At 38.6% G+C, this 27,370-nt stretch overlaps 1 protein-coding gene across 1 annotated transcript in view; it reads left to right on the forward strand.

Annotated features, from left to right (window-relative positions):
* Positions 1-11,488: 11,488 nt before the first annotated feature.
* The window catches only part of LOC129269583 (arf-GAP with dual PH domain-containing protein 1-like), a 28,257-nt gene continuing 12,375 nt past the window's right edge, over positions 11,489-27,370 (forward strand). Inside the window, exons 1-3 of the mRNA XM_054907095.2 lie at positions 11,489-11,691; positions 20,460-20,606; positions 26,543-26,626. Of these exons, the coding sequence (XP_054763070.2) occupies positions 11,548-11,691; positions 20,460-20,606; positions 26,543-26,626 (375 nt within the window). The 5' untranslated portion in view covers positions 11,489-11,547. The remainder of the gene's footprint in view (positions 11,692-20,459; positions 20,607-26,542; positions 26,627-27,370) is intronic.

Genomic DNA, 27,370 nt, shown 5'->3' on the forward strand with positions numbered 1-27,370 from the left:
ATCTTCTGACTTTGAAACAGAGGGTTGTGTGTTCGAATCCCAGCCAAGTTATGCGATCCTGTAAAAATGCGAATAACTCTCTTTTGTAATTTAAAAATAGAAGTCAGCTTTGTAGAGCCACAATTTGCCCAATGTTACAATACTGTAGGTTATACTGGAGTACTAAGGAATTATACAATAGGAATAAAGTTTTAAGAGGCAAAATAAATTTTAACTTGGAAATAATTCCAATGCTTCTCGAAATACACATTATGATATGATAGAGATGCTCATTCCAAGATAACGCTTCATCTATGATAACCCCTAAAAATCTAGAGTGAGTTTTCCGTTCTAATGACTTGCCATCATTCTGTAAGTGAATTTGAGTGTTCGAAATATGAGAATGATGTTTTAAATTCATGTAAAGAGTTTTTTGTGTGTTCAAAGATAATTTGTTAGCTTTGCACCACTGTGATACTTTATTTATTTCATGATTCAAAATACATGAGGAAATAAGATTTTAATGAGAAAAATATATTTGTGTCGTCAGCAAATAATACAAAAGATAAAATGGATGATGTATTCATAATGTCATTGACATATAGTAAAAATAATAGTGGGCCTAAGATGGAGCCTTGAGGAACACCGCAAAGTGAATCAGAGTCATAACCATAAAATGCGACGTATTGTTTTTGATTTCTTGAGTAATATTTAACCCCCAATAGACTGGGCTATTTCGATGCCTAAGAAGACTGGGGGGGTGATTCAGCCCCCCTTATGATCTCGGCCGTTGATCGCGCGATCGCGACGGAAATTGGCATGCGCGTTACCCATGGCATTATCTACAAAACTATAATATCAAATTCTGCGAAAAATCTCATTGCTCATTAACTCTTTGTCCGCCAAGTTCGCCGATTGGCACACTTGCTGCTTCGCCAAGTACGCCGATCGGCACAAATCTCATGACAATCCGATTACATTGATTTATAAAATGCTATCAATCACAAAAGCTAAGCTCCCTAAGCTGCACTTCCTGCCTTGCCATTGAAAAAAAATAGCCTAGGCTTAGAGTATTGGGCCTTTACTATTTTTCTTTGACAAAGGGGTTATAAGTAGCTTGTTCTCATATTTTGTAAAAATCTGGGAATGAATAGCCTGTACACTTATAGTTTGCCAATTGAAACTTGAAGGTTTCCATTGATCAGAGATATATCTTCTAACCATGAGTAAATATTTATGAAATATACATCAATAGAAAGCTAATTTCATACAACTTTACTGTAGAACATTTTTCTGTAGGAAAAAGCATAAAAACGTTAAAGCCATGTAAACTACGCATGCAAATCCAGAGCACCAATTTCTGGTGTCCACAGAATTAATCCGGCAATAGGGGATTCCGTGCACGGCGGACAAAGAGTTAATTATGCTAATTTATGCGTAAAATCATAAGTTTGCTCTAATTAATAAAATAATGCCCCTAAAATGCAAATTTTTGTTTCACATACTCTAGATAGGCATCTGATCAAATTTATTTTTCAGAAATTTCAACATCACATTTATTTTCTTGTGTATTCTATTGTTTTCTAAATTTCTTATGTATTTCTTTGTTTTTTTACTTTTTGTTTTTTATTGTTTTTTCAATGGAAATTGTTGGGGACTTTATTTTGACCATAAAAAAGATAAAGTTAATTGATTTTAAGCAGTAAAAGGAAAATAATGATACATTTATGAATTTTGGCTAAAAACACTATGTGCATTGGATTTGTACACAAATTCACGTTTTTGAGTAATTTTGGGTCTGCATGCACTTACAAAATGTTGCATAATTTCGGAACCGCGTACCCGGGGGTCACAATTTTGGTCTCAAAAGTTGCGCGAGACTTGAAAGGAAAAAATCAGCGAGCGACGCGGTCAAAAAATTTCAAGCGCCGGATTTATCGCGAAAAATGTTCTTAGGGTTAAATCAAAGGTAGGATTGACCTCGTACGCCATAATAATTAAAGGTCAAGTCCACCCCAGGAAAATGCTGACCTGAATAAATAGAGAAAACTAGCATAGTGCTGAAAATTTCATCAAAATCGGATGTAAATAAGAGAGTTATGATATTTTAAAGTTTTGCTTATTTTTCACAAAACAGTGATATGCACAACTAGGTGAGTCAGTCGATGATGTCCATCACTCACTATTTCTTTTGTTTTTTATTATTTGAATTACACAATATTTCATTTTTTATAGATTTGACAATAAGGACCAACTTGACTGAACCATATAGTATTAAACAATGCTAATTCCACATGTTCAGGGAGGAATTAATCATTGTCACTTGACAATGAGAAAATTAGAATATTTCATTTTTTATATAATTAACAACAAAAGAAATAGTGAGTGGATGATGTCATAGTCTCCTCATTTGCATACCAGCCAGGATGAGCATATAACTGTTTTGTGAAATTTAGCAAAAATTTAAAATGTCATAACTTTCTTATTTTACATCTGATTTAGATGAAATTTTCAGTGTTATGCTTGTTGGATTTTTCTCTTTTTACTCAAATCAAATTAAAGAATTGCTGGCACATCAAAGCCTACCTACCCCCTCTGTATTTTACCAATTTATGGAAAAATCTGCAAATTTTGAGCCCCATTGAGGTAAAAAAGTGTTTCTGCTATTATAGCAATCCACTTTCATTGTCTTAGAACCACATAGAGACGAAAGAGTAATTTTTGTCTTGCCTGCATAGCAGAGCGAGACTATAGACGCTGCTTTTCCGACGGCGGCGGCGTCATCAACATTGAAATCTTAAACAAGGTTAAGTTTTTGAAACGTCATCATAACTTAGAAAGTTTATGGACCTAGTTCATAAAACTTAGACATAAGGGTAAAAGTGTATCCTTGAATATCATGAACGAGTTTCAGGTCACATGATTAAGGTCAAAGGTCATTTAGGGTCAACATACTTTGGCCATGTTGGGGGTATTTGAGAAATTGTCATAATAACTATGAAATTTTATGGATCTAGTTCATGAAACTTGGTCAGAAGAGCAATCAAGTATCCTTGAAAGGTCCTATGAAATACAGCAAATATGCTGATTTATTCTTTAGCTTAGTGGTTACTAATTACGATTCCATCTAAATTTTACCCAAAAAACATCCAACATCAGGTTCAAGGCAGTTTTATATTGAAAATTAAGCCAAATTCGCCCCGCCCACAAAAAATTCAGCCCGATTTGGTTTCGTTTATCACGTGACAATTATGACGTCAGGGAAGGAAGTTGCTGAGTGTTGCTGATGTTTGGAGCGTGAAGTGCCTATTGTGGTTGCACGTGTGGATTAAAAGTAAATAAATTGAACTGCTAGAATAATATTCAGAACGTGAATCTTCAAAGTCTGAAGAATCAGACGCAGCTGATGACGATGCTGCAGCCATGATCAAAACCTCATAAAAATCTTTAAAACTCTGTTAAGGATGAGCTCGGTCGAAACAGCAACTACACGAGGAACGTGTACAATAACTCGGGGTCCGGCTGCACAGCTGGGAAAGCCTTCCTTTGATGACGTCACAATGATTGACAGGTCGATCGGTAGACTCTTTCAAAAATTTTAGTGGGCATTCCCGTTGAAGTTTATTTCCATGGAATAACTCAACACCGGTTCGTCGTACACAGGAACCGATGGCAAATTCGTATTTTTCAAGTAAAACTACCTAATAATAGATAAGTATCTAGAATAAGATGGAATTTGGTGTCATAGGACCTTTGAACATCCTGTGCTAGTTTCAGGTCACATGACCAAGGTCAAAGGTCATTTAGAGTCAACAAACTTTGGTAATGTTGGGGTTATTTGTGGAATGGTCATCATACATGTAACTTTAAAAGTTTATGGATCTAGTTCATGAAACTTGGACATAAGAACAGCAATGTATCCCGAAATACCCTGTGCGCATTCCAGGAACATGACCAAAATCATTTAAAGGTCAATGAACTCTGGCTGTGTTGGGAGTATGTGTTGAATTGGCATCATAACTTAGAAAGTTTATGGATCGTCATGTAGCTCATGAAACATCGATATAAGGATAATCAAGTATGAATGATTGTTTTGCACATGTCTTAGGTCACATGATCATGGTCAAAAGTCATTTTGGGTCAATGGACAATATTTTATTATCATATTAGTGTTTTCTTCTGTGAATAATTATTAGCTGTTTTCAAAAGCAGCACTGCTGCTTTATCGAATTGCGTAATGCAGGCGAGACTGTCAGAGGCGTTCCACTTGTTCCTCTTATCAGTTACATATAATGAAGTGCTGCCACATTGACGCCTACCGCCATCAGGGGGTTGCCAAAATCAATCTCCCCTTTTCCTTATTCTACCTATTCATTGGAAAATCTACAAATTTGGAGCCCACATTGAGGCAAAAATATGTTCCTACTATGTAGCAAACCACTTTCATTGTCTTAAAACCACTTGGATATGAAAAAGTAGCATTTTCTCTATCTGATACATAGTGCTTGATATATGGTTGGTATGTTTTAGTTGTTCATGGGTTCTGTGACAGATTAATGACTCGACAACTGACGAATCTAGACGGTAATTTGTAGTTAGTGACCATCGGCTTTAATCAACATATCTCGGCTTTCTGTTTTCTCGGATGGGGGCGCTCTTGCAACATGCGATACATTACATTCACCCCTTTGTTTTTAATAGTTTGTTTCCATATAAATATAGATTTTTGAAGAAAAACTGAGCCTTTGGTTTCAATAACTGAGTTCAATCGGGTAGTAGATCTAAGTTTTTAAAAATAACGAATTTCCGCTGGTAGTCTTGTAGTCATTTCCACACATATTATAGGCTGTAAAATATTGTCCAAAAGTTTGAGTTCTGTTCCGGGTGGCAGTTGTAAATTAACTAGTCATCGCAATCAAAACGCTGAGTTTCCAAATGGTCCAACAAAGAACTAAACTCTAGAAATTTATAACTAAAACGTTTTTCCTTTGAACGTAAACTATATACAGAAGTTCTGGGGCGGTATTCTGAGGTCATTTTATCTTTAAAATATTTTATTTTATCTCTTAAAATGAAATTGGTATTCTGAGATGACATTTTATCTCTCAGATAAATTTCAAAATTTTATCTTGAGCTTCTATAAATGATACGCAACAGAACAGTGCCTGCGTAGACATACCCATCGCATATCTGGACATTGAAACGCGGATGATGTGCTTGCGCCCATGTTACTTTGATGTGCTTGCACCCATGTTACTTTGAAGGAAAAAAATAAATGAACTTAAAAGAGGGTAGGGGCTATTTTATATCCATGACGTTGATTTCATCAATATTTCAAGGTGAATAAACCCCAAATGTTGACATGAAATGAACAAGAAATATATATTTATTGAGAATAACACCTTAACGTTATTCCTGTACTATCAGGAAGTATTTTGTAACTTTTCTTGACTAATATTTTCTTTGAAATGATGCTTGAAAAGATGCGATATAGACTTCGAAAAAAATATGAGATTAGTGTCATTTTTGTTTAAAAGAAATCTCTGTAAAGACATGCATGCTATAGTGCAAGCATATTTGAGGTCAATAAATTGACGCAATCTTACTCCTTTGCCACACCTGGTGGAATGGATTTCCATTGGTTGAGTGGCATGAGAGAGCTATAAAAGCATTTTCTAATTGGATAATTATTAAAAAATAGGTGTGTCTTATAGAGATAAAATGAAGATAAAATTGTTCTCAGAATACCAATTAAGAGATTTTAAGGGTATTTTATATCACTGATTTTAACGGAGATAAAATATTTTATTATATCTGAGATAAAATGGATCTCAGAATACCACCCCTGGGCTTGATCTCAATAAACTCCTCCATTTTGTTGCCATCTGTGTGGACATTACGTAATCCTGAAATTGTACTGGCAATTGTCTTTCTCTGTGACGATGATCCCGAAGTATGGGCCTTGGCCGTGCAATGTCATTATCTGGCGGGTCACCTGGAATGCCTGGGACATTGGCTTCGAAGTTGTCGATAGATCTCTCACATTCACCTTCTTGAGGAATGATATGTTCCTTCTTATGACCTGATTTCCTCTCTTTGCAACAATTGTGCTGCAATGTCTATGGATCACTCTCATTGGTCTCGGGTCAAATGGTGAACTTGCTTTAGACGTCTTGGGTTAACAAACAAGGACAACATTTCCTTCTTTCAGGTCACTCTCTTTATTATGCAGTTCTTTGTCTGCATTCTCCTTCATCCTTTGTTTCTGATCTTCATCTCTGACTTTCAACTCTCTTTGTTCAGCTGTTTCTGCTTCAGGTTGTGTGAATTGAGGTAATTCACACTTCTGTTCTTGTCCATTCAGAGCTTTGCTTGGAGAAATGTTTGTTGTGTGTGGAGTAGCTCTTTACATTCAAAGAAGTTTGAAGAGTTGTTGTTTCCAACTTCTTCCTTCTGTGTGAGCTGTTCTAATGACTTTGACTAGGCTGTTAAATCTGTTAAATCGCTCAACGGCTCCATTGGCTCTTGGCCATAGTGGTGTCACTTTCCTGTGTCGGGATCCAAGGTGGGCAGCAAATTTTCCAAACTCATGACAGCTGAATGGAGGGCCATTGTCCGTTTTCAGTATGTGAGGTACTCCTTGCCTGGCAAAAATGGCATGGAACTAGGGTAATGCTGCTTTCGCAGAAGTTGTGGACACGAATTCTACTTCTGGATATCGGCTGTAGTCGTCAATAACAACCGATAAGTATTCTCTGGATGGAAGTGGTACTAGGAAATCGGCTGAAATCTCTTTCCATGGTCCACTTGTTAGTGATGTCATTCTGAATGGTTCTGGTTTTTCAGCGGTGCTGTTCCTGCTGCTTGACAAGGTATGCATGATTTAACTTCCTCTATGACCATTCTGTCTATTTCTGGGAACCATACCTTTTCCCTTATTAGGGCTTTTGTTTTCACAATACCTTGATGAGAGCTGTGTGCAATTTCAGTTGCCTTTTGTAAGTGAGATGGGAAGCACCAGTCTTCTTCTTCTAAGTATGAGCCCATCATGAATTATGAACTCGTCTATACAATGTTTGTATGGCTTCAATTGAGAAGGTTCCCAGTCCTCTCGGTTCTGCATTTCAACGGCTTTTCTCAGTTTCTCCAACTTGTGATCTTCTGATGTTGCTGTTCGAACTTCGGTGGTCATTGCTTTAGGGACTGCATTAGCACTTATATAGTTCAAGTAGTGTTCGTCTGTATTAACTGTTTGTTCTTGTTGTTGGGGGTGTCTGCTCAGGTAGTCAGCTGGATTTTCCTCATCTCTACCAGGTTTGTACCGAAGAGTACAGTTGTAGGGCATCAGTCTCAGCCTCCACCTTTCTATTCTTGCTGACATTGGAGTTTGTTTCTCAAAGATTCTTAGTAGTGGTTTGTGATCTGTAATCACCTTGAATTTGGCTCCATAGAGGTACAGATGGAAATGTTCTATCCCCAAACCACTGCAAGCATTTCTCTTTCTGTCTGAGAATATCTGGACTCTGTCTCTGATAGTGTTTTGCTGGCATAGAATATGGGTTGGTTATTCTGGCACAGCATTGCTCCTAGTCCAACTGGACTTCCATCCACTATTAACTCTGTTGGCTGAGTTGGGTTATAGTATGGCATTGTGTGAGAGTTTGCCATGGCCTTCTTGAGTTTCTTGAATGCTTCCATTTCTGGCCTTTCCCATTTCCACTCTATATCTTGGTGTGTTAGCTGTCTGAGTGGAGCTGTGACAGTTGAATAATCTGGTATGAATCTGGAAATGTAAGATGCTAGGCCAAGTAGACACTTCACCTCTTGACACATGTGATACATTACAGTGCTGGCACATCAAAGCCTACCCACTTAGGGGGCTGCCAGCTCTATCAGCTACATATGAAGATGTGCTCACACGCCAAAGCCTATCCCCATCAGGGGCTGCTGAAATCTGCCCACCCTTTTGCCTATTTTCTCCCCTCATTCAGGCAAAAGGGCATTCCTGCTGTATAGTCAAGCCAATTTTATTTTTGAAACCACTTAAAGATGAAAGAATAGATTTTGTTCTATCAGCTGTATGCAAAAAAGTTCTAGCACATCCACGCTACTCAATTCAGGGGCTGCTGAAATTGTCCTACCTTTTTGCCTATAGATTTCCCTCTTTATTAGAAAAGTCAATGTTTAGCCCCATTGAGGCAAAAAGATATTTCTGCTATGAAGTAAAGCCACTTTTATTTTTTGAACCCCCCTTGGATGAAAGAGTAGACTTTTTATATAAAGAAGTCCTGGTACATCGACACTGACCCTCTTCAGGGGCTGCCGAAGTCTAGATTTTGCCTAATCATTAGGAAATTTGTCATCTTGGAGTCACCATTAAGGAAAAAAGCATTTATGATAATAGTAAAGTCACTTTAATTTTTTGAAACCACCTAGAAAAGAAAGAGAGGCTTATTTCTATCAGCTACATAATTAAGAAATGCTGGTACAGCGGCCCCTACCCTTGTCAGGGGCTCCAAATTGGCAGATTTTCCTATAAATTGGCAAAATACAGAAAAAATGTGGGTGACTTCAGCAGCCCCCTAAGGGGGTAGGCTTCCATGTGCCAAAACTTCTTTATAATTATATGTAGAAGATAGAGGAAATTCTTTTTTTTTTTCAAGTGGCTTCCAAGGAATAAAAGTGAATTTATTACATGGCAGAAATGGGGAGGGGGTGGTCTCAATGAGGGCAAAAAAATGGCAGATTTCCCCATAAATTGGCAAAATATGGAAAACGGGAGGGTGACTTCAGCAACCTCCTGAGGGGAACAGGTTTCGATGTGCCAGCACTATGTTATATGTAAGTGATAGAGGTAAAACTACTCTTTCATCTCCATGTGGTTTTAAGACAATGAAAATGGATTGCTATGTAGCAGAAACACCTTTTTGCCTCATTGGGGGCTCCAAATTTGCAGATTTTTCCATCAATTGACAAAATACGGAAAAGGGGAAGGTTACTTTGGCAACCCCCTGAGGGGGTAGGCTTTGATGTGCCAGCAATTCTTTATATGTAGCAGTGTGAATAGCACGCGCTTACATGTATGTATGCTAGTCACACCAACAAAGGCAAGGCAATACCAATTGAGTCTATTGTACTCTCTTGAAAGGTATAGCGAGCGCATTGTAGTCGATGTGACTATCACACAGAGGTTGCTTTTTGGTGTCATTTTATCACAATACATTCGGAGGTATTTTCTAAGCAAGCTAAGACATTAATACTGTTATGAAGCATATCAGTATTCCCATTAATATATCCTCTTTCGTGTCGAATGCTGAAAGTTTCCATTAGTTGTTGATGTTAATGACAAAACAAAGATATCAATGCACATGCAAATTTTTGACCAAAAACATGGAAATTTTGGTATGAATTCTAATATTTTTCAAAAAATATTTACTGGACTGTCCAAAAAACGATTGCAATCGTTTTTTACTATCTAAATCATTGTGAAATGCGTATTCTTTTAAGATTTTCCCATTGTCTGTGCAAAAAATATGATTTTCATGAAAAATACAAGATGGCTGACAAAATTGTGGTCCTCTAGGCCTTCCATACAGGATATGACCTGGCAGGAACACATTTCCTTGACCACTGTCTTCATGCCAACATGATGGGATTATCAAACCTTTTGTACCCATTCAACTTAATAAATTCTCCAAGCCCCTGGTCTATATGTGTAATATGAATTACATGTTTCTCTCGCATTGCAATCTTGCCAAATGTATTGACAATAAGTATTTTTTTATCCTTTGATTCTTTGTTGTAATTTGAGTAGGCCTACACACACATTTGCATGAAAGAAATTCCCTGTTTTTCTACCAATATACAAGACTCGATGTTTATATTGAATATATATTAGCCATTTCTTAATTTTATTCAAACGAATGTCATCCATCTTTTAAATTTGTTATCTTAGTCCAGGATAGAAGCGGCATAACCTAGTTTTTTCATATATACAATATTTTTTTGATGGTTTCTTGTCAATTCGAGGGTGCTGATTACGAATCTGAATGATACCACTCGTGTAACCTTGAGCATTTTCTGCAAATTGGCAAAATCCAATATGGCCGCCAAAATATGCAAATTACCCATGAAAATCATAGAATTGCCCGTAATTGGCTATAAAATGCATGATATTGTGTGGCAGGAGTGAAATACTCTCTGAAAAAAATAGTTTTTGACAAAACATTTATTTTCTGGATATTCAAAATGGCCGCCATGGGCCCCCTGTATACTCATTATGTACAATATGAATAGAGAAAACTAATTTTCACAAAAATTAGCACTAAACTGCAAAAAAATTGTGATCTATGAACGAAGTACTGTATGCAAATCATCATTACTAACGAGATTTATCATTCATAATACGTAATAACTATAGGGCCTATGGCGGCCATTTTGAATTTCAAAATACAGCATTTATCACATAATGGCATATCAAATAATATATTTCGTAAACATATGTTTTTAGTCAGTATTCCACTCGTTTATCTTAATAATATGCATTTTAGTGCTCACTCTTGTGAATTTGTTGGCCCCCCATTGCCATCGTTCATAATACTCATTGGGCCAGTGGCGGCTAATTTAAGTATCAAAATCAATTTTCCCATACAATGACATAATTAATGATACATGTACATGTATATCTGTTAGTAATGATGATTTGCATATTACTTCGTTCATATATCACTATTTCTTGCAGTTACGTGCTCATTTTTGTGAAAATTAGTTTTCCCTATTCATGTTGTACATAATAGAGCATTACAGAGGCCTATGGTGGCCATTTTGAATATCCAGAAAATAAATGTTTTGTCAATTTTCTTCAGAGAGTATTTCACTCTTGCCACACAATTTCATGCATTTTACAGCCAATGTGCGGGCAACTTTGTGAATTTCATGGGTAATTTACATATTTTGGCGGCCATATTGGATTTTGCCAATTTGCGGAAAATGCTCAAGGTTACACGAGTGGCATCATTCAGGTTCGTAATCAGCACCCTCGAATTGACAAGAAACCATAAAAAATATTGTATATATATGAAGAAACAGGGTTTAGTCTATTTTCTATGGGGCCTATCCTGGTGGGTGTTTCATAAAGCTGTTCGTAAGTTAAGAACGACTGGTGAACCTTTCTTACGCGCATAACCATCGCCAATGAATATACCATTTACCACAATAAAGGATCACCAGTCGTTCTTAAAGTCGCTCTTATCTTACGAACAGCTTTATGAAACGCGACTTTAAGAACGACTGGTGAACCTTTCTTACGCGCGTAACCATCGCCAATGAATATACCATTTACCACAATAAAGGATCACCAGTCGTTCTTAAAGTCGCTCTTAACTTACGAACAGCTTTATGAAACGGCCCCCTGGACTCAATCCGATATGTCATTCTAGATGCAAAAGTACAGGTAGTAAAATATCCGGAGCATCTATTCTCTCACTTAACTTTGTCATAACCTTCTTGATTGATTTCAGGGTTCTACGAGAGCAATGGATCCGTGCAAAGTATGAGCGTCTTGAATTCATGGACTTAGACAAGCAGACTTATCGGTCAGGAAAGAAGACTGGATATCTGTGGAAGAAAGGCCGGGATGATAACAGGTTTCAACATAGACTCTTTGTCCTATCAGAAGATGATAATACACTCAAGTATTATAACAAGGAAAATGTAAGCTGTCCAAAAATATGTTTGCCTTTCGGATGGATTAGCCTTTAAAATGATTCATAGAGGAAGTGAAATCCAATACATTTCATTAATTATACAAGTTAATTGGTTATTTATGAATGAGGATCGCACACGATAAAAGTATGCCAGCTTCGAGATTTGTAAACATCAATTCCACTGAAATGACTCTTTCCTGCCTCCCATATCAATTACAGGAAATTGACTGACCTTTTGTGTGACGTCAAGTCCAGGATATTGTGGAGAGAGATCTATATACAAATGTTCACACATAGAATGTCATTTATATTCTCAAAAACCATAATGCTTTTATCAGGGTCTTATCCTCATGCCTTTTATAAAGGCTATCATTATGTCATTGTTTTGGTATTGAAAAAGGGTGAAAGTTATGTGAAATACTTTTAACTGTTTACAACGCATGAATTTTTGCAGTCCTATTTTATTCAAAAAAATAGATAGTACAGTATGTAACATGTTATTAAAATTCTTTCCTAACCGATTGGAGATGTCAAAAACATTTTCCAGGGTGGAATTTCATTTGATATGAAGAGGGATAGACTGTATGAATAATGAAATTGTTACAGTATGTCTCCACTTACATATGACTACAACTTTGCAACCAATAATACTACATGTAGCTAATAATAGCCGAAGTTTAAATCTTCAATTTTGTTGTCTCGCCTGCATAGCACAGCGAGACTAGAGACGCCGCTTTTCCGACGGCGGCGGCGTCAACATCAAATCTTAACCTACATGTAAGGTTACATTTTTGAAATGACATAACTTAGAAAGTATATGGACCTAGTTCATGAAACTTGAACACAAGGGTAATCAAGTATTACTGAATATCCTGCCTTGGTTTTAGGTCGCATGACCAAGGTCAACGGTCATTTAAGGTCAATGAACATAGACCATGTCGGGGGAATCAATATCGAAATCTTAACCTTAAGGTTAAATTTTTTAAATGACATCATAACTTAGAAATTATGTGGACCTAGTTCATGAAACTTACACATAAGGGTAATGAAGTATTACTGGACATCCTGCTTGTGGTTTCAAGGTCAAAGGTCATTTAGGGTCAATGAACTTTGGTCATGTTGGGGGTATTTGTTGAATTACCATCATAACTTTGAAAGTTTATTGGTCTAGTTCTTAAAACGTGGACATATGAGTAATCAAGTATAACTGAACATCCCATGCCAATCTCAGGTCGCATGACCAAAGTCAAAGGTCAATGAACTTTGGCCATGTGGGGGGTATCTGTTGAATTACCATCATAACTTTGAAAGTTTATGGATCTGATTCATGAAACTTGGATGTAAGAGTAATCACGTATCTTTGAACATTTCGTCCGAGTTTCAGGTCACATGACCAAAGTCAAAGGTCATTTAAGGTAATTGGACTTTGGCCATTTAGAGGTAATTATTAGATTGCTGTCATAACTTTCAAAGTTTATAGATACAGTGTATAAAATGTGGATATAGGGGTAATCAAGTTTCACTGACAAGTTTTAGGTCACATGATCAAGGTCAAATGTCAATGAAAGTAGTATTGTATCATTATATGAATGGTGTTTTTTGTGAATAATTATTTGATAGTAGTTTTCAAAGTCAGCACTGCTGCTATATAGAATCGCATGATGCAGGTGAGACCGCCAGAGGCATTCCACTTGTATAGTTCCAGGTAGTGTGAGTGAAGCTACTAGCGAGATTGAGTAGATATTAGCAGATCCATGTCTTTTATGGCAATAAGAACTGATGTCATGACTTTGCTGAAAATTAACTTATAGACCTTTGTGTTTGACAGTTAACTACATGATTCTCATTTGTTGTTACTTCTCATGACCTTTTAAATTAAGAGTAGTACTGTCATGAAAGAATGATTAAGAGCAAAAGAATTATTTAAAAAAATGGGCTAGCAGATTTTTTCTATCAGGCAAGCAAATTAATTATGTTGTAGAGACCTGTGAATATAATCCAATTAATGAAATAAATATTGTATAAGCTGTTATATTCACATATTAGTTTTAGGGATCAAACACTTCCACAGCATCTCAGAGAAGCAAAAATAGTGCAAAACATGTGCAAAAATATGCTCCTTAACTTAGCCTCTATGCTGATGTGTCTTTTGTACATAAACATGTCCCTGTAGAGAACAGTTAGAAAGTATAAAAATAGTGGCTTTAATTTCACTTTTTTGTACCTTTAGATGATTTTCTCATGTTACAGTTTGATCTGTAAAAGCATGGACCTATTACGAATGGACATTCAACGAGAGCATTTTATGACCACCACCTGTTTCCAGCTGTCAAAATTGCTGTCTAACCCTTAACTTTCTCTTTACGCGGTTTTTACAACGACCGCCCGGGGTGATTGTTTACACAAGCTCCTTTCGCCCGATGATCGTCACCGATCGATCACTGGCCCTCTTTCGACCAAAGACGGTCATGTTGTAGCCCCGATTGCCAATAGGGAAAGTCCTTACATTACCTAGAATGCAATGCGCAATTCATATCCGGTTTTTTAGTACATTATTTTAGGCTCTCTATAATGTGCGATTGTCGTCTGTCCATCAAAAAAAATCCCGTTAAATTTCATCAATCCTGTGGAATTTTATGCCCAAATGAAAATCAACTTCTGACCGAAGGTAAGCGCTACTATCGACATCGATACTGTCCGAAAAAGCTGAGATTTTAACGTTTTTCCGCAGATTTTTTCGTCGAATTTCAACTGCTTTTTTGCCGTAGATATACGGATCTGCAAGGTGATGTCAATGCATTTCATTTCCGGTTGTTAGCGATGTACGTAAAAAATACGTTTATGCACGCCTGTTTTCTTGTTTCTGCTATCATTTTCATAGCGCTAACGTTCGCTGCTGTGCGTTGCTTTTGATAAAGTGAACGAACAACATCGCAATGGGTAGGAGCAGCGTACAATTGATTTCCGCTGTCAATCAGTGAGAGCATGTTTTACGACCGGCTTGATGGGTGTCAGCTGCCAGCGCTCTGTTTATAAAAGGATTAGCGGCGACGGTCTCTGTGTCAAAGGAGGGGATTCGTTGAATGTCCATTCGTAATAGGTCCATGGTAAAAGCAATCTTTGGAAGTTGTGTTTTGTTAGATTCGTTTTTTTTTAAGTTGGTTTAAGTGCAAAAATGTTCAATTTTGTGAACAGAATCTTACACCTCTAAAAATAAATCCTGTGGTCATGTGACTTATGAATATTAATGAGTATGCAAATAGATGCCAATGTACCTATAGAGTCAATCAGATGATAATAAAATCAAATTATTTTGTGGAAGATACATTGTAATATTTCAGTGAGTGAATAAATATTGATAAAAATATGTTAGAAAATAAGTTAAGCTCTGATTTTGTTTGAAATATAAAAAAAGTGAAATTCTAGCTAACTTTTTTAATTACTAACTCTACTTTCTCAATCTTATTTTTTAGAAATATTGGTGCATATCTCAATTTTTTCACCACACAGGATATTTGCAATAGCACAGCTTTGCTGTTTGGGACATTGGCACTGATAACTTAATGTGCCAAATAGGGCTGTTATCTATAACGTCTTTATTGCTTGTCTTGTCGATTATCAGCTGTTTTTTGCCACTCAGCGATATCAATAACCTTTCTCTCATTGTCGATAATACCTGCTATTATGTAGGGACATAGCGATTTTCCGCGATTTCATAGAATTCATGGTAACGGCCTTTTGAAAGTGACTTTTCAAATGGAAAATCACGGAAAACGTATTTTTCCTCAAACTGCACAGACCAGCAACATAAATACGAATACTTACTAGCCACAAACGCGATCTCACCCCCACTTCGCTATAATCATGACAATCCAAACATCGTGACTGCACTCCACTCCATTCGATCGAAAACATCACAAGCGCAAGCTCAATTTTACCGAAGTACCAACTAACCTAGCAGCAGATGGCCGTGTGTTACTGCCCTCTACGTTCAAAGATGTGTACAGCATGATATGAAAATGGTAAATAGGCGAAAGAAGTCAACTGCTCAGAACGATGTCCTAAAAGCCCCCAAATTATCGATGAAACTTCATCCAACCCTAAAATAATGCTAATAACGTGAAAGGTGAGGATGTATTTATGCTTAATATGTTTGTTAAAAGATATTAATTTATTATGTAATCCTTTAAATCCAATGAACGCAGATTTTTAAGCGTTCATGGTACAGTAGCAGATACAAATTTTTACCAACGTGAGTATGTCACATCATTTTAATGCATACATAAAGTTTGTATTGATTATATTCTTTTGTCGATAGTTATTGATAGCGGTTATATATATTTTTAGCGATATATCGACAGAGAATTTTCATAATGATAACAGCCCTAGTGCCAATATTTTTGTGCATTATTAAATGTGAGGTCGATGAGCAATTTGCAAAAATAAAAACCCCTGCGATAATTACAGCTTATACAGTAAATGAGTAAAACTATAGGCTAATTTATTTCCATATTATTATAAATAGTTTTCTAAAAAGCTATATTTCAAGATTACATGTAGCTTCCTTATAAATCCAGAACTATGGTGTGAAAGAAATACAATTGTGCAGACACTTTCAGGATATATCTGTGACTGAAAATTTGTCTTTTTTTCTGCCATGGATAATAATTGTAACACATGAAGTGTCTGGAATGATATTAGACTGCTATTTCTGGTCATTTGTACATTTTCATGGCTTCATAGTACAGACATAAGTACATCAATAATTTGTATGTACTGCTCAGATTTTGAAGTGATGTCAATGTTAACCAATATGTTTAAAGCGCTAAATTGTTGGCTGCATGCAGGCATGGTTTCAGCATGGAGCTATTAACACAGAAGGAGATCCTTCTTTCAATTCCTCTGTTAATCCTTTGTTATCGCTTCCTTCTGGCGAAGGAACAATATCTAACATCAATCGGCGAGCCGCCAGGCGAAAGTAAGAGCCCGCTTACGTAACGCGATAAGCCTGCTCGTAAAATCTGAGGTCAGGGATTTTTTTAATGTCCCTGCGATGCACCGCTGTAAATGACGTTCTTCCCCATAACTTCCCTTCGAGCTGTGGTTTTTTTTCTAAATCGAAACACGACTTGCTGTTCTTCCAACATCCATATCTCTTAGTATGGATTCCTGATGTACGTTTTTGATGAATGGTTGAACTTCTGAGATGAGCCCCTTTGCATACATATAAAAAATATGTTACAATCTGATTCGACCCAGCCACAGTACGTTTGGAGAAAGTGGGATATTAGTTATATAATGTATGTCTGTTTTTCTTGCTTTATTTTGAACTTGATTTCGATGCTAAGATTATTCATTCTGTCGTGTTCGCCTTGAATATATAACGACGAATCTACAGGGCATTGCTATGGCATTTGTCGCATTGGTGAGTATCCTTCGGTGCCCCACGTACTCCTATTTGTGTAAGTTGAAGGTGAGTGTGATGCCGGAGCTCGCCGTCTCTGCTCATTCACACAGTAAAGGCCTCAGCTATGGACCGTTTCAGAAAAAATATTAGAATTGACGCATTTGAAGAGATAGATCTAGACCTAACTTTTATGATATTTCCTTGATTGTGATCTGTAAATTTTATTTATATTAATATTACCCATTAGGTCCAAATATCAGCATTTTAAATTGCATTCGATCAACTTTCCCTATCTGATTTAGGGCTGATTTACGAGCAGCCTGCGCCTGTAAGTGTGAAAGTGCCGTGATGGACCACCCTGCTGTGAGGGGATTAGCGGTGCCATGGTGGGGGCAAAGCGTTGGAGAGAGTCAGATCTCCTTGTGTTAATAGCTCCATGGTTTCAGGAAGTAGAACCATGTTATCATGTGACACATCATTGAACACTCAAGTTTAAATGAAAAAAAAAATGGTGAAAATGGGAAGTTTTCATCACTTTAACCCAGGTGAGGTGAATGGGTACCTGGCAGGAATTTATTCCTTGAAATGCGTGTGCGCTGTAATCTTATACCCCTTTCATAAACCCAATTATGCGGCTAATAGCAGCATAATTTGGTCGTAAAATCGGAGGAGGACCAGAGTTATCCGCATTTTTTTTATGCTGCAATTATCCGCATAATAGCGGCATCGGGACCAGATTTTGACTTTATGAACGCATTTTCAAATAATGCAGATAATTGCCATGGTGCGGTCACAAGGTCACCCTTTTCCAACACAACCGCATCGGAGGGGGCGTGTGTCATGACGATTATCCGCCTTTTTCAGGACGGGCGCTCGTAAAAATAGTGCAGATTATTTTCGAAGTTTGTGAACGCAATTTTTATTGAATTATCCGCATTACTCTTAGGCGGCTAATTGGAGGATGGGTTTATGAAAGGGGTATTAGTAATTACGGCTGCCAAGCTACAGCTGGGGTAATAATATCCAAGTCCTTTGGAAGCGCATAGAGACATTATTCATAATTGTGATATGCGCTATACAAGAACTGTTTATTATTATTATTAAGTAATTTGATAAAGCATTTGCCTGTTTTATCTAAAAACCAATAAGTTCTTTGTTATGAAAGGCAAGATATTGTTACATCTGTATGTATTTGTTGATTGTGTTACCATGGTGATAATTATTGATATACAATGATACCATTCTTTATGCTTCTTCTTGATAGCCCACTGATAAAGTGATACAGCATGTAAAACTGCATTTTGAGTAAATCATGTGTGCACATGCAGATTTAGGCGGGCAGCAGCTGTGCACTGCCTCAAAGAAAACTTTGTAAAATTTTTGTCACATGAATTAGGCCTGAGACAAATACCCTTTTTGCCATTCCATTGTTCGTCAGGGTAAACGATCAAATAGTTTGAACAATTAAGATTCCTAGATCAGAAATCACCAAAAAGTTGATATATTTTCAGACCTACCAGTGGTCACATGTGATGCCTGGTCACAGGCACAGCCTTCATTGACATTTCTTTAAAAAATTCATTAAATCTTAGCATAATTTTCATTTGTTATCTTGTGCTCTGTTGTCAAATATCAAAGGTTATAGCCATGTACATGTACTTCTGATATTCGAATGTCTGACATCAGTAATCAACATCTGGCAAATATTCAGTTAGTTTAAAAAGTCCTGGGGGGGGAGTCAAATATATTGCTGTACACCCGCGTGACCAAATAATTTCCAAACACCCCCTAAACAAGTTTTTCTCTGTGTGCAAAATAACCCCCTAAACAATGTTTTTCGCTGGCTTTATTTTCACATTTTGGCCCCTAAACAAGTTGTTGCCTAAATATGACCTCAGGGAATAAGCTTGGGGGAAAATACATACCCTAAACATGTTTGGCTAGTCTTTAAAAAAAAAGCTTTGGGGAAAAAAATATACCTTAAAGTTAAATATGTTTGACCCCGCGATTGACCATTGACCAGTCTTTCAAAACCACCCTTTTTCTTGAAAATCTGTGTTTTTGATACGCTTTGTTTATGAGTCCACGCGCGGACCGCGTCCAAAACTGCAAAAACACCCCTTTAAACGTGTTTTTGGGGTCACGCATGTGTACAGCAATATATTTGACTGTCCCCCCCCCCCCTACGGGTAAAAAGTAGTATGTGGTGGATAATTGTTGGTAAACTGATCAAATGCATCGATTGTTCGAGTTTTACTAACAGATTAATATCAATTGGGTCCAGATCATTTACATGTAGTAGAAGATCAACTAGACCTACATGTACACATCCATGGGTTCTAGTTTAAAGATGGATATAAAACAAGTACACTAGGCATTTATCTAGAAATTATAAGGGCAAATTCTTTGGATAGGCTGGCAAACTGCCTCATATTTTTAAGTGATTTAAGTTATTGTATTGCCAGTCTATCCAAGGATATCTGCTTTCTGCTATAAATCCTTTTAATAAACAGAGGGCTGGCAGCTAACGCCCATCAAGCCGATCGTAAAACAAGCCGTCACTGATGGACAGCAGAAGTCAATTGTGCGCTGCTCCTACACATTGCGATGTTGGTCGTTCACTTTCAAAAGCTGTACACACAGCAGCGAACGATGGCGCTATGAAAATTTTTTATGTATATCGTTAACAACCGCTCACAAATTGCATTGACATCACCATGCAGATCCGAATATCTACAGCAAAAAAAGCAGTAAAAATTTGATGGAGAAATGTGCAGAAAGGCATTAAAAATGCATCTTTTTAGGACAATATTGATGTCGCAAGTCGAACTTACCTTCGGTCAGAAGTTGAATTTCATTTGGGCGTAAAATTCCAGAGGATTGGCGAAATTGAATAGGATTTTTTTCTGATGATCAGACGACAATTGCACAATATTGACAGCGTGAAGTAATGCATTGCATTGTAGGTAATGTAGGGACTTTCCCTATTAGCAATCGGGGCTAAAACATGACCGTCTTTCGTCGAAAGAGGCCAGTGATCAATTGGTGACCGTCATAGGCCAAAAGGAGCTTGTATAACAATCGCCCCAGGCGGTTGTTGTAAAAACAGCGTAAAGAGAAAGTTAAGTGTATGACAGCAATTTTGACAGCTGGAAACAGTTGGTGGTCATAAAATGCTCTCGTTAAATGTCCAGTTGTAGTAGGTACATGTACATGTTTTCACACAGACTCGTGTAATGGTGACAGTTCAAAGTTCAAAAGAATAGAAATAGATATGTATGAATTGAAATTACAGATTTGATTTTTTAAAAGTTTGCTATAGATTTGAATGATTGATTATCCTGTACTTTATTTTTCTTATGCTTTAGGCAAGGGAGCCCAAGGCAACAATATTATTGTCCGAGTTGAATGCTGTTTTTACTCCAGAGAAAATTGGTAATCCTAATGGCCTACAGTTGAGTTATATCAAGGAGAATATGACCAGGAATATCTACCTCTATACCAATGATGGTAAAGTAAGTATGCAATGCTATGCCAACTTGAATATTGGAGTGTTTCATGTATGCTGATACACTACTTGTATTTTATTTCTCATGCACCAATTTGGTGGGAGTTATAATAGACTGTGGGATGCGCTAAAATTGTGACTTTCCGTGGGGCAGCAAATGCAACCACGGTTCTTGGACATGATAATATATAAAATATTACCATCATAACTTTGAATGTTTATGGATCTGATTCATAAAAATTGGAATGAAAGTAATCAAGTATCACTGAACATCTTGTGCGAGTTTCAGGTCACATGACCAAGGTCAAAGGTCATTTAAGGTCAATGAACTTTGGCCATGTTGGGGGTGTTTGTTGAATTACCATCATTGAAAGTTTATGGATCTGATTCATATAACTTGGACATAAGAATAATCAAGTATCACTGAAAATCCTGTGCGAGTTTCAGGTCACATGACCAAGGTCAAAGGTCAATGAACTTTGGCCATGTTGGGGGTATTTGTTGAATTACCATCATAACTTTCAAAGTTTATGGATCTTATTCATAAACTTGGACATGAAAGTAATCAAGTATCACTGAACATCCTGTGTGAGTTTCAGGTCACATGACGAAGGTCAGTTAAGTTCAATGAACTTTGGCCATGTTGGGGGAATTGTTGAATAACCATCATAACTCCGATAGGTGTATGGATCTAGTTCATAAAACCTGGACATAAGAGTAATCAACTATCACTGAACATCTCATGCGAGTTTCAGGTCACATGACCAAAGTCAAAGGTCATTTAAAGTCAATGAACTTTAACCTTTTTGGAGGTAATTGCTGCCATAACTTTCAAAGTTTAAAGATATAGTTTATAAAATGTGGATATAGGGGTGATCAAGTATCACTGACAAGACTTAGGTCGCATGATCAAGGTCAAATGTCATTTATTGTCAATGAACATAGTATTGTATCATCATATGATTTGTGTTTTTTGTCAATAATTATGTTATAGTAGTTTTCAAAGTCAGCACTGCTGCTGTATTGAATCGGGTGATGCAGGTGAGACTGCCAGAGGCGCTCCACTTGTTATTATTGTTTAAAAACTCTTGGTCTCTCTTCTGAAGAGTGAATGTCTGGTTTCTTGCTAGGGTGTTAATATCATCACATTGTTTTAATTGCACTTGTTTACAATTAATTTAATTATTTACTTATTACTTAATTAATCCATGTGATTTATTAATGTTTTCCCTTTTAGAAATTTTTTCTTTCTCAGACAGATTCTCTTCTGAATTAATCTTGTTCTTCAGTTGGCTTCTTGGCTTGTCCCTAGACCTTTGTCCTTCGAAGCCGTCTATTCTTTATCTAATTAGCGATAATTATCTCATTTTAATTCTAAAATAAAAGAAATAATTTTCTCCAGGTGGGCTTCCTTGACTGGTTGACTCCTCCGGAGCCTTATTTCAATTAACGTCTTGTTTCATGTAATTAATAAAAAACTTTGGATTTTTTCTCTCAGTTGATCTTATTTTTGTCTTCGGACTCAAGTTTTAGGAAGTTGGTCCTACTTAATTAATTACCTTAATTAATATTATAATTAATAATATCTGAAAGGGACCTTGGTTTGTCTAACTTTCTTGTCCACCTCCTCCCCGCCCTTCCTCTTTTTTTGCCACTCTTTGTTCTTTCAGGTTAAGAACTTATCAGGTAGATGAGCTCCTTTGACTCATCTCTTGATGACCCCACGTCTGCCGCTGGGGAAGAGCCAGACATGGTATATTTGTCCCTGTGATCAACTGCGGACATCCATCACAGCCTAGCCTCATGGGCCTGCATGCTGTTGGTGGTTCGGGTCAAGCCACTTTACACCTCTCCCCTCCCACCGCAGACACTGCGCCCTTGGGCGGGGGCGATCTTAGTGCAGGAGTGATGGGGTCCGGGGTCTGATCTCAACCGCTCGCTCTATCTCACATGTATGTGTTGTGATGCAAGCCGTGCTCTACTTCCCATGACACTTCCAGTTGAGCTGATTGGCCAGATTTGTACAATTCCACATAGACAGCAGGTCTTTTGCGGCTCTTTTATACTGGCAGGATGGCACTCTGTTGTTTTTCTCAACATGTTTGACTGCCCTCCGAGTGGTTTTCTTCAACCAGTGCTCTCGATTATTCCAGGCCCTTGTCGGGCCGCTGGAAACAGACCAGCCTGCCACAGCTCTCTATCAGAATCTGCAGGTTGTCTATTCTCACACATATGAGATCGGCTTCTGGGTGCCTCCCCTGACACTGAGATCGTTTGCGTTGATGTGGCTTGGCTTACTTTTATCCGTAAGTCAAAGAGTCTCAACTCTGGGCTTATATTCGCCCCGTCTTTGCCTTCTCGGATAGGTCCAGCGATCGTCTACTCAGCCGTGCAAGGTTCAGTCCTTCGGATCGCGACTCTTCCTTGTTGTTTTTACTGATTTTTCGCTGGCGAAGAGCCAGACATGGTATATTTTTCCCCGTGATTAACGGCGGTGAGTATAAGGGCAACAGAGTAAGACCCTTTGTGAAGGGCTCAACAAAGGGTGGAACCGTGAATTCGCGTCCACATGCCCTGAGATAGAAGGGTAGAACCGTGGAGTCGCATCCACATGCCCAAGAGGGTGGAACCGCGCCCACGTGACCAAGCGTTCAGGGTGGAACCGTGGCGCTCTGGCCACGTGCCCGAAAGGTGATAGCCAAGGATCCCTCTTCAAGACCTGAACCTATTATGGGGGAGTGTTGTACTAGTAGAGAAAACCTCAACTCCAGGGCTGCTTGACCCACTGGCTATTGGGTCCAACAAGCCCAAATTAAGAGCTTGGGACCCTTTTCTTGGCACAGACTAGGCTTGATGCTTTGTCAGTCTCCGTCAGGGAGCATCAGCAAAGGGCTACCAGCCCCTAGTTGCTAGAGATACGAGAGCTCGACCCCGTCAAACTCACGATAATCTGATCAGGATGGAACCGTGGAGCTGCATCCAGGTGTCGCAACTCTAATGTTGCTTCACACGCGGGTCAGGTCCCCCATGCTCCCTGTCAGCTGTAGCCACTGTGTAAAGCACCAGGTGGTTCAAGTAGACTCCCGCCATCTCTCCCCTCAAGAGTCGCCGGTCTTTTATTAAATGTCGGCCCGCTTACCTCCACGGATGACCCCTGTTAGTATGCAGGTGCTTCCGACATACGGCTCTCAGCCCCAGCATGTTTGCAAGCTCTCAACCGATGGCTGGGCATCGCATCCTTACAGGTTGCGCCGATACGCCCCCGAGCAAGACGGGTTCTTACCCTCACGCTCTCCGTCAGTTTAGACCACTGCTATGGACGGCCGGGCTAATCAAGCAGTCTCACGCCAGCAGTCAGTTTTTTCATGAAATTGCCGGCCTGTTCACCGGTTAATTCTCCCATGGCGGTAGAGGCAGAAGTGGGCGGTCCGCTTATTCAGTGCCGATATCGGACTTTCTCGTTCATCCCGCAACTGGCGCCTGGGGTGTTTACCCGTGCGATCACCATGGTGGCGACCTACTGGAGTAACCAAGCCTTGTGGCTGTTTAATAAACAACTGGGTTCTCGTCATGGACTTCGGGAAGTATTGGTGAAAATTTTCCTCGCCTCGTTCTATCCCTTCGCCCGTTTTTTCAGGCAAGGGGATGGACACTCTTAGCCAGTCTCCTGTCCCTAGCCTTGACAGGGCAGGGCTGATTATTACCTTGCTCGATTCTGTCTGGAACGTAGCAGTATAAGGACTTGTGTCTGGGTATGACTGTTGGTTTACCTGGTCTTTCTGAATGACATCTTTAGATTGTCGTTTACACATGAAGCCATGACAGAGGCATTTTTTCACCAGAAAAATCTCGAGCGCATACTCGCGGCTGGGGATTCCCCCGTCCAGTGGACATCCATCGCAGCCTAGCCTCATGGGCCCGCACGCCGCTGGTGGTTCGGGTCAAGCCACTTCACACCTCTTCCCTCCCACCGCAGACGCTGCGCCCTTGGGCGGGGGCGATCTTAATGCAGGAGTGATGGGGTCCGGGGTCTGATCTCAACCGCTCGCTCTATCACACATGTATATGTTGTGATCCGAGCCGTGCTCTACTTCCCATGACACTTCCAGTTGAGCTGATTGGCCGGATTTGTACAATTCCACATAGACAGCAGGTCTTTTGCGGCTCTTTTATACTGGCAGGATGGCACTCGGTCGTTTTTCTCAACATGTTCTTCAACCAGTGCTCTCGGTTATTCGAGGCCCTTGTCGGGCCGCTGGAAACAGACCGGCCTGCCACAGCTCTCTATCAGAATCTGCAGGTTGTCTGTTCTCACACATATGAGATCGGCTTCTGGGTGCCTCCCCTGTCACTGATATCTGAGAGGTTCTGCATTCCTTTCGTTTGCGTTGATGTGGCTTGGCTTACTTTTATCCGTAAGTCAGTGAGTCTCAACTCTGGGCTTATATTCGCCCCGTCTGTGCCTTCTTGGATAGGTCCAGCGATCGTCTACTCAGCCGTGCAAGGTTCAGTCCTTCCGATCGCGACTCTTCCTTGTTGGTTTTTCTGATTTTTTCGACAAAATTCGGATCGTTCTTTGATCATCGTTGGCCATCGTTTCGCCTTTACGACGCTTTTGTGTTGGTCTCGGATGATCTAATATCCCCAATTTGAATCTTACAAGACTCTTGAGATTTTCTTCTCAAACGTCGAGCTTGTATGGGTTTAGTCCGTCATGGTGCCTGTCAGCTGTTCTTGATGCTTTACTAACTCCTTGAGTCGGTACTTAAGGAATCTTTCGTCTGTTTATCAGTCGAGATCCCCCCTTGTTTCTGTAACCAGAGGCGTAGCTTTGCATGCTTATGCTTTGCTCCCAGACACTTTTATGGGTTTGGCGTGGAATACGCGTGACTTCCACGCCTTATTATCTAGAACCAAACATTCATCAGATCCCTTACCTTTTGGAAATAGGATCTGGTGTCCAGGTCCGTGAACTGGTTATTCGATTAGTCAATGTGGGTTCACGTGTCGGTTTAACCCTTGTCTGCTAATCTTTCAGCGCAGTGTTTCGCGACTTTCTTTGCGCTGGTTTTTTATGCATTTAGCTCAGCAGGCGCTGAGCTCCTGTTAAGAGGATGAGGTCCGCGATACCAAGAGTATCGAATCGTCATGTCTTCTGTCGAGATTTCTTCCCTTGACAATTTGAGGGCCGCTTTTGCACTCAACCATCACTTTCTGTCGTTCCCTTGGAAGACTTTCATCTGAGATGAGTTTCCCCCAGCTCTCATAGTGGCGGCCTCTGCGCTTTCCTCTCCCTGTTCTCTTGCGTTGTCCTAGACATGCCTCCCACGCTTTGAATCCGTGTTGGTCTAGCAATACTTAAGGGGATGTATCCCAGTTATTGAAATAAATCATGAAAATACTTAATGATATTTTCTTATTTATGAGATGACTGGATGCATCCCTTTAAACCCTCCTACCGGCCCCTCGCCTTGCATGGCAACATGTCTCCTCGGTTCACACTCAGAAGAGGACGTGACGTGGCCGTGATTGAGTAACTGGGCGTAATGCTCAGGTCAGGGAGATGGGTTACCACGCAAGGAATTTTGTGTGCGATATTGTCTTCAGTTAGTCATTCATGTGGATGAATAGGAATAGTTAAAGGGATGTATCCAGTTTTCTCATAAATAAGAAAATAACAGTATTTTCATGTTCTCTCTGTTCTGACATAAATGATATTAATACTTTGCAATGAGCATCAATTTCAAATATCAATAGATTTAACAATGACAACAAACATTTTAAATGAACATTTCAAATATTAATGGCAATAACATTGTTATACTAAACATCTCATTGATCAGTTATAAATATGCATGCAAATATTTAGCTTGTGTTAGTATAATTTATGTAACTCAAAGTATAATTGATGTATTTGTTTGGCTCGACTTCCTTGTATTTCAGGATATAGTTGATTGGTACATGGCCATTCGGCATGCAAAGTTCAACAGACTGAAAGTAGCTTATCCAGGGGCCTGTGATGAAGATGTAAGTTTCTATTTTCTATATTTTTAATTGGGGCTTCTCACAAACAGATACGCTCCCTATATCTTTGGAATATTAATTATACCAATATCTGATCATTTCACATTGCTCCTCAACTGATTTGCTGCAAGTGATTTAGGAGACAGTTTTGATGTTTCTTTTTACCATGAGTGCAAGTTCATTCGTATGAAGTCATTCGTCCCCAATTCTCAACATGTGTTTAATAGTACAGTTATCAGATAGAATGGGGTATTGCACTTAGCTTACTATGAGGTACTTAAAGGTCAAGTCCACCGCAGAAAAATGCTGACTTGAATAAATATAGAAAAATCAAACTAATATAGTGCTGAAAATTTCATCAAAATCGGATGTAAAATAAGAAAGTTATGACATTTTAAAATTTTGCTTATTTTTCACAAAATAGTGATATGCACAACTAGGTGGGTCAGTCGATGATGTCCATCACTCACTATTTCTTTTGTTTTTTATTGTTTGGATTATACAATATTTCATTTTTTTTAAATTTGACAATAAGGAGCAACTTGACTGAAACATATAGTATTAAACAATGCTAATGCCACATGTACAGGGAGGAATTAATCGTTGTATCACTTGCCAATGAGGAGAAAAGTAGAATATTTCATATTTGACATAAAATACAAAAGAAATAGTGAGTGGATGACGTCATAGTCTCCTCATTTGCATACCAGCCAGCATGTGCATAATAACTGTTTTGTGAAATTAAGC

This window comes from Lytechinus pictus, chromosome 10 (assembly GCF_037042905.1).
Source record: "Lytechinus pictus isolate F3 Inbred chromosome 10, Lp3.0, whole genome shotgun sequence".
NCBI lineage: Eukaryota > Metazoa > Echinodermata > Echinoidea > Temnopleuroida > Toxopneustidae > Lytechinus > Lytechinus pictus.